The sequence below is a fragment of the Carlito syrichta genome, unplaced genomic scaffold (assembly GCF_000164805.1).
Source record: "Carlito syrichta isolate Samal-C Ts95f unplaced genomic scaffold, Tarsius_syrichta-2.0.1 Scaffold309926, whole genome shotgun sequence".
NCBI lineage: Eukaryota > Metazoa > Chordata > Mammalia > Primates > Tarsiidae > Carlito > Carlito syrichta.
This window is the reverse complement of record NW_007254022.1, coordinates 218,370-228,897: the sequence shown is the minus strand read 5'-3', so window position 1 is coordinate 228,897 and position 10,528 is coordinate 218,370. Positions and strand designations below refer to the sequence as shown.

Sequence of the window (10,528 nt, the reverse complement as noted above, 5' to 3'; positions counted from 1 at the left end):
AACTAGCAAGTAGCAGATAAGTGATCCTCTAATTTCAGTTTCTTAGCTTTCACCTAGAATTAAAAGTTACAATAATACAGGAGAACAAAGGTATTATTAAAATATAAAAGGTCAACCCTGTAATCCGAGCATCTCGGAGACTGAGGTGAGAGGATTGCCTGAGGCATGGGTTCGTCACCAGACTGGGCAACTTGGCGCAACCTCATCTCTACAATTAGTCAAAAAATCAGTCCGGCATGGTAGTGTGTGCTTGTAGTTCCAGCTATTTGGAAGGCTGAGGCAGAAGAATCACCTGAGCACAGCAGGTCAACGCTGGGGTGGCCATGAGTGTGCCACTGCACTCCATCCTCGGCGACAAAATAAGACTCCAACTCAAAAGACAAACAAAAGGAACAGTCTAAAATGTCATCTGAAAGCAAGCTCATCCTGCTCAACATTAGCAGGGAGAAGTGGGAAAAAATAAAAGAGACTATCACAGAAAAGCCAGCTTATTACTTTAGCTAGGTTTTGTGAAAGACTACAAGTCACATATAAGTAGTCTCACCAATGAGACCACATCTGTAATCAACATTTTCAAAAATTGAAATTATATAAAATGTATAACAAATGTTTTGCCTACTCTTTAATTTCCAAAGCATACTCAGTCACATTACTGAAATGTACATGAACATTCTTTTATGATAGGCCGGAACATCTATGGTATCCCGACTACACAAAAATAAAATAGATGCAGGCTGGGTGCAGTGGCTTAAGCCTATAATCCCAGCACTTTGGGAGGCTGAGACAAGGGAATCACTTGAGCACAGGAGTTCTAGACCAACTAGGGCAATACAGCAAGACCCTGTCTCTATTTAAAGAAGGAAAAGGGCTGAGGCAGAAGGATCGCCTGAGCCCAGCAAGTCGAGGCTGCGGTGGCCATGAACATGAGCTTGCCACTGCACTCCAGCCTGAGCAACACAGTGAGATTCCAACTCAAAAAAAAAAAAAATGGTCAGGCACGGTGACTCAAGCCTGTAATCCCAGCACTTCGGGAGGCTGAGGCTAGTGGATTGCCTGAGCCCACGGGTTCGAGACCTGCCCGGGTAACTTGGCGAGACCTTGTCTTCACAATAAATAAAAACAAATTAGCCGGGCGTGGTAGCATGTGTCTGTAGTTCCAGCTACTTGGAAGACTAAGGTAGGAGAATCGCCAGGGACCAGCTGGTCAACACTGGAGTGGCTGTGAGTGTGCCACTGCATTCCAATCTGGGCGATGGAGTGAGACACCAACTCAAAAAAGAAACAAAGAAGGAAAGGAGAAAGAAAAGGAAAAACAGGTGCAAAATAATGATTAAGGGATGTTTTTGTCTGAAATTACAATACGTTGTGAATGTGTATGTGTATATTTAAGTCTCATTATTTCCATTTCATCCTTTTGGCTGAACTTTATTCATATATATGCCCTTCTTATATTCTTCTCTGCTATGAAAGGCATCATTATTCAGTCATTCAAGCTAAATCGTCTCCTTTACCAGCCTTCCTCCCTCTAGTCATCAAGCGTGAACAAGACATCTTCCTAAACTTCTCTAGAATTATCTCTTCTCCATTAGTGTTCCCTTTTGCCAGTCCATTTCTTCATAAGTCTGGTATGTGAGATTTTAATTGGTCAGCCGCAGTTTTCTCTTCTTCAGTCAGTGGTGACAGCTAAAAAATAAATGACATCTTTATTTCAAAAACCTTTAAAGATGGCTAAATTAATTTAGTTAATTTCTGCTTTGTCACAGATAAATGTTTCTATAAGCTTATACTATGTATGCAATCAAAAATTTAGAAAGGCAAGGGGAAAAAATAGGTATCTGGCTAACTATATATAAGGAGCTGTGATGTTTGAGCTTCTAAAGAACTTGAAATTAAGTTGAAGAAATAGGATCAAGAAATCAAACAATTTCCCCTCAGTATCGGTGGGAAATTGGTTCCAGGATACCAAAATCCACAGATGCTCAAGTCCCTACTGAAAATGATGTAGTATTTGTATATGATCTATGCACATCCTCCTATATAGTTTAAATCGTCTCTAGGCCGGGCTCGGTGGCTCAGCCTGTAATCCCACGCCTTGAGAGGCCAAGGTGAGCAGATTGCCTGAGCCCGCGGGTTCGCGACCTGCCTGGGCAACTTGACGAGACCTCATCTCTACAATAAATCAAAAATCAGCCAGACATGGTAGCGTGCACCTGTAATTACATCTACTTGGAAGGCTGAGGTGGAAAGATCGCCGGAGTCCAGCAGGTCGAGGCTGTGGTGGCTGGGAGCGGCCACTGCACTCCAGTCTGGGCGACAGAGTGAAACTTCAACTCAAAAAATAAATAAATAAATAAATAGATAAATCATCTCTAGATTAGTTATAGTACCTAACACAATGTGAATGTTATATAAATAGCTGCTATACTATATTGTTTAGGGAATAATGTCAAGGAAAAAATGTAAATGTTCAGTATAGATACAACCATCTATTTTTTTCAAATAATTTTGATCCACAGTTGGTTGAATCCATGTACGCAGAACTCATGGATATGGAGGGCTGATTATATTTTGAAAAAGATATGAGCAAAAATAGTCTAGAAATTTCCTCTGCAAAGAAAAGACTTGGGCTAAATTTTGATTTTTTTTTTTTTTTAATAGGATCTCACTCTGTTGCCCAGGCTGGAATGCAGCAGCACAATCAAGGCTTACCACAGCCTCAAACTCCTGGGCTGAAGAGATCCTCCTGCCTCAGCCTCACGAGTAGCTGGAACTACAGGCGTGCACCATCATGACCAGCTAATATTTCTATTTTTTGTAGAATATTTAGAGATGAGGTCTTGCTTTGTTCCCAGACTGGTCTTAAACTCCTGGTCTCAAGCAATCCTCCCACCTCAGCCTCCCAAAGTGCTGGAATTACAGGCATAAGCCACCATGCCCACCTTCAATTCTGAAGAATAATTAAGATGCTTTTTAGTTACAATTAATAGAAATATTTCATAATGGAAGAATAATAAGAAAATATATTATAATTATACACTAAAATCAGAAGGGAAGACTTCAGGACTGACTTATTCAACAGCTTAACAATATAAGAACTCAGTTTTTTCTATCTCATGACTCTGATATTCTTGATGGTGCCTTCACCTTCAAGCTGACAGCAAAATGGCTTTAATGGTGCTAAGTATCATATCTGTACACAATGTCCAGAAGAAGAAAATAAGCTTTCTCTTCCCAGGATTCTCTCAGCAGTGAGGAAATGTCCTAGTTATCTACTCCTAGAATTTCCCTCCTCACATGCCATTTGGATTACAAACCCATTCCTGAACCAACATTAGTTAAAGGAAAATCCATTCCCTTTGCCAATCAAGTACACACCCCTGGAGCCGAGGATGGGGCCAGCTTCACCTCAGGTGCATGGCTGCAAGGGATGACACATATCTCAAGAAAATCAGTATACTTATGTGTCATTTAACAATGTGGACACCTTCTAAGAAATGTGTCTTTGGGCAATTTCATCATTGTAGGAACATCATAGAGTGTACTTACACAAACCTAGATGGTAGAGCCTGTTATACACCTAGGCTATATAGTATAGCCTATTGCTCCTAGGCTAAAAACCTGGACAGGATGTTACTGTACTGAATACTGTAGGCAAATGTAACACAATACTTAGTATTTGTGTATCTAAACATAGCAAAAGTGTAGTAAAGATATGGTATTATAATCTTATAGGACCAATGTCATATATGTGGTCCACTATTGACTAAAATATTATGTGTTGCATGATTACATACTCTGGTAGGCCGGAAAGGAGAACAGATGCTAAGAAAACAACCAGCCAGTAACACTCACCAAAAGCAGGTAGGAGCAAAAGCATTAGGAAAAAAGGAAGCTGAAGGAAGTTATAAGGGTCTTTCACAGAGCACCAACAAAGAGACTTGCTGAAACAAAGGTTATGTGGGAAATTAATGGGAGGTACAATCTGAAGAATCATGCAAGTAGTTACAAATCTGCCTAACTATATAGGTCATCTCTAGAGAGACTGCCAAATCTGGAACACTCCAAACCTACAGAATCAGAATCTCTAGGGCAGCGCTGTCCAATAAAACTTTCCATGATGCTGGAAATATTCTATAACAGTACTATCCAATCATCAGATGAACTTAATTTTATTTAATTACTTTAAATTTAAATATATATTGCCAAATTGGGTTATATAAATTAGAAAGCCCAGCTACAGAACAACCACAGAACCTATATGATTCTGATATGTGGTGGTTTGACAGATTAAACCAATATTGACCCAATATGTTCACATGGATAAAATGAAAAACAATCATATACCTACTGCAACCCAAATAGTTAGAGGATTTTCTTCTTCTACTACCTCAAGAGAAGAAAATTAGATTATTCTGGCAAGATTTGTTTCTTCATTTGTTTTCCTTTTATCTTTTTTTTTTCTTACTTTGTTTTATTTTTTTTAGAAAGCAGGATTTATTAAGAGGACAGAAAATGGTCGGGCGCGGTGGCTCAGTCTGTCATCCCAGCACTTTGGGAGGCCGAGGTGAGAGGATTGCCTGAGCCTAGGGGTTCGAGACCAGCCTGGGCAACTATAATAAACCACAAAAACTAGCCTGGCATAGTGTCACGTGCCTGTAGTTCCAGCTACTTGGAAGGCTGAGGTGGAAAGATCACCAGAGCCTAGCAAGTCAAAGTTACGGTGGCCGTGAGCATGCCACTGTACTCCAGCCTGGGCAACAGAGTAAGACTCCGACTCAAAAAAAAAAAAAAAAAAAAGGACAGAAAACTCCCACAGTGGGAGGGGACCCAAAGGGGTTGCCCTGTTTTGTTTTTTAAGATGACAACTTGCTCTGTCACGTAGCTGGAGTACAGTGGTATAATCAGAGGTCATTGCCACCTTAAACTCCTGGACTCAAGTGATCCTCCTGCCTTAGCCTCTTGAGTAGCTAGGACTCCAGGCATATACCACCACATCTGCCTATAAGACTTGTTTGTTCTCAATGAATCCATATTGCTCATTGTTGTACAAGAACTTTCAGACTACATGTTTAATAAACCCTCAAAGAATGCTTCCAGAAATTAATGTCAAATTAACCGACCTGCTGGGCTCCGGTGATCCTTCCGCCTCAGCCTTCCAAGTAGCAGGAATTACAGGCGCGCGCTACCACGCCCGGCTAATTTTTTGATTTATTGTAGAGATGAGATCTATTTTTTCTTTCAGTAACCACCTTTATATATAAATTTTTTTTTTTTTGAGTTGGAGTCTCACTCGGCTCAGGAGATCCTTCTGCCTCAGTCTTCCAAGTAGCTTAGCTGGAAAGACAAGTGTGCACTACCACGCCGAGCTAATTTTTTTTTTTTTTTTGAGCCGGAGTCTCACTCTGTCACCCAGACTGGAGTGCAGTGGCCGCTCCCAGCCACCGCAGCTTTGACCTGCTGGCCTCCAGCGATCCTGCCACCTCAGCCTTGCGAGTAGCCGAAATTACAGGCATGCGCTACCACACCCAGCTGATTTTTTGATTTATTGTAGACATGAGGTCTCGCCACCCGGGCGGGTCTCGAACCCGTGGGTTCAGGCAATCCACTCACCTCAGCCTCCCAAAGGCGTGGGATTACAGGCTGAGCCACCGAGCCCGGCTTAATTTTTTTTTTATTGTAGAGATGAGGTCTCTCCAAGTTGCCCAGACTGTTCTCAAACCCCTGGGTTCAGGCAATCCTCTCACCTCGGCCTCGCAAAGTGCTGGGATTATAGGCATGAACCACCACACCCAGCCTCGCCTATATAATTAAGTATATTGGAGACCGGTTGCAGTGACTCATGCCTGTAATCCCAACACTTTGGGAGGTAGAAGCGAGAGAATTGCCTGAGCCCAGGGATTTGAAACCAACCTGAGCAATTTGGCGAGACCTCGTTTCTACAATAAATCAAAAAATTAGCCAGGCATAGTGACATGCTCCTGTGGTTCCAGCTATTTGGAAGGCTGAGACAGAAGCATCTCCTGAACCCAGCAAGTCAAGGTTGCGGTAGCCATGAACATGCCACTGCACTTCAGTCTAGATGACAGAGCAAGACTCCAACTCAAAAAAAATAAAGTAAGATTAAAAGTAGGCCAGGTTCAGTGACTCAGCCTGTAATCCCAGTGCTTTGGGAGGCTGAGGTGAGTGAATTGCCTGAGCCCACGGGTTCGAGACCCGCCCGGGCAACTTGGCAAGACCTCATCTCTACAATAAACCAAAAATTAGCCAGGCGTTGTAGCACGTGCCTGTAGTTCCAGCTACTTGGAAGGCTGAGGCGGAAGGATCACCGGATCCCAGCAGATCAAGGCTGCAGTGGCGACGGAGTGAGATTACAACTCAAAAAAAAAAAAAAAGATAAAAATTATATTTGAATCTTAATGTCTTAATATTAACTAAGAAAGATGAGGAAATTAATATGTATTCCCTTTCTCGCACCTTTTTTTATGTTCCCTATTTATTATTTAATATTATCAATTTAATATTGTGCCACTGCACTACAGCCGGGGCAACAGAGTAACACCCTGACTCAGAAAAACAGTATTAGGAGCTAGGCACAGTGGCTCACATCTGTAATCCCAGCACTTTGGGAGGCTGAGGCAGGAGGACTGCTTAAGCTCAGGAGTTTAAGACCAGCCTAGGCAACATAGCAAGTCCTGGTATCTACAAAAAAAAAAAATAATAATAATAATTAGCCAGGCATGGTGGCACATGCCTGTAGTCCCAGCTACTCTTTTTTTGTTTGTTTGTTTTTGTTTTGAGTTGGAGTCTCACTCTGTTGCCCAGACTGGAGTGCAATGGCTGCTCCCCGCCACCGCAGCCTCGACCTGCTGGGCTCCGGCAAACCTTCTGCCTCAGCCTTCCAAGTAGCTGGAACTACAGGCGTGCGCTACCACACCCAGCTAAGTTTTTGATTTATTGTAGAGATGAGGTCTCACCAAGTTGCCCAGCCAGGTCTCGAACCCTCGGGCTCAGGCAATCCATTCACCTCGGCCTCCCAAAGTGCTAGGATGACATGCTGAGTCACCAAGCCTGGCCTGCTATTTCATTTGAAAAGTAGTAGGAGGGCGTTCACAGTGGCTCACACCTGTAATCCCAACAATTGGGGAGGCCAAGGTGGGGGGATTGCTTGAGCCCAGGAGTTCGAGACAAGCCTGGGCAACATAGCAAGACCTCATCTCTTCAAAAAGTCAAAAAATTATCCAGGCATGATAGTGCATGCCTGTAGTCCCAGTTGCTCAGGAGGCTGAAATGGAAGGATCACTTGAGCCCAGGAGGGCAAGGCTATGGTGAGCCATGATCGTGCCACTGCACTCCAGCTCAGGTGACAGAGTAAGATCCTGACTCAAAAATCATAGTAGAGCCGGGCTCGGTGGCTCAGCCTGTAATCCTGCACCTTGGGAGGCTGAGGTGAGTGGATTGCCTGAGCCCGCGGGTTCAAGACCTGCCTGGGCAACCTGGTGAGACCTCATCTCTATAATAAATCAAAAAATTAGCTGGGCATGGTAGCGTGCACCTGTGATTCCAGCCCAGACTGAGGCGGAAGGATCACCGGAGCCCCAGCAGGTCAAGGCTGCAGTGGCCAAGAGCGGCCACTGCACTCCAGTCTGGGCGACAGAGTGAGACTCCAACTCAAAAAAAAAAATCATAGTAGAAGCTGGGCACAGTGGCTCACATCTATAATTCCACCACTTTGGGAGGCTGAGGCAGAAGGACTGCTTGAGCCCAGGAGTTTAAGACCAGCTTAGACAACATAGTAAGACCTTAACTCTACTAAAAAATGAAAAAAAAAAATTGCCAGGCATGGTAGAACATGCCTATAGTCCCAGGTACTTAGGAGGCTTAAGTAAGAGGATTGCCTGAGCCTAGTAGGTCAAGGCTGTGGTGAGCCGTGATCATGTCACTGTACTCAGCCTGGGACACAGAGTAAGGCCCGACTCAAAAAAAAAAAAAAAAAAAAGAGTGGTAGGTACAAGACCCAGGATATCTAACATTTCCCAACTTGACCATCATAAAATATGACCTCGTTTTTCAAGTTTTATAACTTGGTACTTTTAAAATCATTTCTTCCTATTTGCTATAACTTAATCCAAAGTAAAAGCTCCCTTAGCTTTCTGCCCTTGACATAATTAATGCTTATTTCAGATACTTCTTTTTTTAACTGAGTCAAGACCTTTACAAATATTCAGATAATTGAAATTCCTATCATTATGTAACTATTTTTTGGTACTAATTTGTAGTCTCAATAAAAATTATACCACATATTTATCATACCCAGTGGGGATACTTTGTAGTAAATATTCAAAATACCATTTTTCTTTTCACTCACTTAAATTTATTATGTGCTTTAATAAATTTATGGATTTCTAAACAAATTATGTTGTTATATACATCTAAAACTACACTTAATCTCTCTTCAAGATTTGTTTCCCAAGAACCAAATTATATGCTCTATTCTCAGGCTTTGATCACATACAATAAAGAATAAATTATTTTAAATGGTTTTTTTTTTGTTTTTTTTTTGAGTTGGAGTCTCACTTCGTTGCCCAGGCTACAGTGCAGTGGCATATTCCCACCCACCCCAGCATCGACCTGCTGGGCTCTGGCAATCTTTCCGCCTCAGCCTTCCAAGTAGTCAGAACTACAGGCATGTGCTACCACACCCAGCCAATTTGTTGATTTTATTGTAGAGACAAGGTCTCACCATGTTGCCCAGGCTGGTCACAAACCTGCAGGCTCAGGCAATCCTCTGGCCTCAGCATCCCAAAGTGCTGGGATTACAGGCTTGAGCCATCATGCCCAGCCTTAAATGTATTTATAAAAGCTTACCATATTTAACTTTTTAGCATGTGACACCACCCTTACTATTTAAATTCTGTTTCCCTAGTCTCTCTATTCCCTTTATAACTATCCTTCCCTCCTCCACTATTCATCTCCCTGTGACATGACAGATATATTTTATCATTTTAACCACATATTGTTCTCTTTTTTCTTCCATTTTTAATATAAAGAATTCTTAATCAAATTGACCTGGGTCATCAACCTTTGAGATTTATTCTAGCTAAAACCCATAATTCAAAGTATCTTAAGCCATAATGTAGTTCAGGTTGGCAAATAAATACCATATATGCAGTCCCTCCTTCTTCCCATGCCCAGGAACTATTGTCTGCCAAGCCCAGACACAGCACTCTAAGCAACAGTTGACAGTGGCACCTCAGATAAAACCAATTGGCCAATCCTTATCCAGATAGTGTAGTTCTACTCTTTGATTCCATCCACATATACCTATCTTTCCTTTCAGAAGTCCCAACTTTTTCTCAATAGTAAATGAAAATGCTGCCAAGTCCTTCTGTTGTCAGTTCAAAATCTTAGTGCCTAGGTCAGAAGCTCATACTCCAACATATCTGAAGATTTTTACAATTACAAGGTTTCTTACACTAAATGAGATGAATATGGGGAATAGAAGGAGGGATTGAAGGAGGTCAGGCCCTCCCATGCCTGCCTGCCCAAATGAAGAAAAGGAGAACTCTTTTTTAAAAGTGTTACTGTTACAGATGCTTTTCAGACATCTCAATCTCACTAGTACTCTCAGGAATCAAGTGGGGGAAAAAGAGAAAAGTTGAGATGTTAGGTTTAACAAGTATTAGCAAGTTTTGTCTTCTCCTATGGTTATATTACCTCCTTATTAACCTCCTTATTAACCATGTCAAATCCACATGCTTATTTTAGCATAAAAAGAAATAAGAGCCATTATACTTCTGGGTATCAAGAAAGTATATCCATAGTTCACACTAACTGCTGAATTTCAAATTTTAAGTTACTAGGGGCTTATTTTTCAAAGCAACACTCAAAACGGAAACTATACAAACCCAACTGTCAATTAAAAACATTACCTCCAGGTCTGTTTGCTTTTGTAGTTTTTGTATTATGTCCATAGTTTTATTCACAGCAGCACAAATGCGGCTCTTAGTCTCTTTCTGCTCAACAGCAACTGGTTTAAAGCGTGCATACAAAGTTTGATACCGAGACTTTATCGCTGACAGTTCCTTTAAGAGTGTAACTGGGTTTTTCTACATCAGGATAAAAGTAAGCATACATTAAATTATGAAAAGATTAAGGTTCTTTTTACAAATTAAAATACTGTATACATATAACACATTCTACCATCCATTTAATTAAACATTATTGAATATTTAGTTATATAACCGTGTGACAAAGGAAAGAAGATCGGGAAGAAAGAAAAGATCTAGAGCTTAGTCTCAAAGATTTTATAGCCTAGGTATAGAAACAACCAACAAAAAAATTTAGTAATATTAAACAGCAAATAAGGTTACTTTAAATATATAAATGATCCCGCGCCTTTGGGAGGCTGAGGTGAGTAGATTGCCTGAGCCCATGGGTTCGAGACCCGCCTGAGCAGCGAGACCTCATCTCTACAATAAATCAAAAATCAGCTGGGTGTGGTAGCACATGCCTGTAATTCCGGCTACTC

General features: G+C 41.5%; 1 protein-coding gene across 1 annotated transcript in view; it reads right to left on the bottom strand.

The window, feature by feature from the left end:
- Window positions 1-1,409: 1,409 nt before the first annotated feature.
- The window catches only part of SKA2 (spindle and kinetochore associated complex subunit 2), a 47,724-nt gene continuing 38,605 nt past the window's right edge, over window positions 1,410-10,528 (bottom strand). Inside the window, exons 3-4 of the mRNA XM_008068285.2 lie at window positions 9,930-10,106; window positions 1,410-1,683 (exon numbers count right to left, since the gene is read on the bottom strand). Of these exons, the coding sequence (XP_008066476.1) occupies window positions 1,615-1,683; window positions 9,930-10,106 (246 nt within the window). The 3' untranslated portion in view covers window positions 1,410-1,614. The remainder of the gene's footprint in view (window positions 1,684-9,929; window positions 10,107-10,528) is intronic.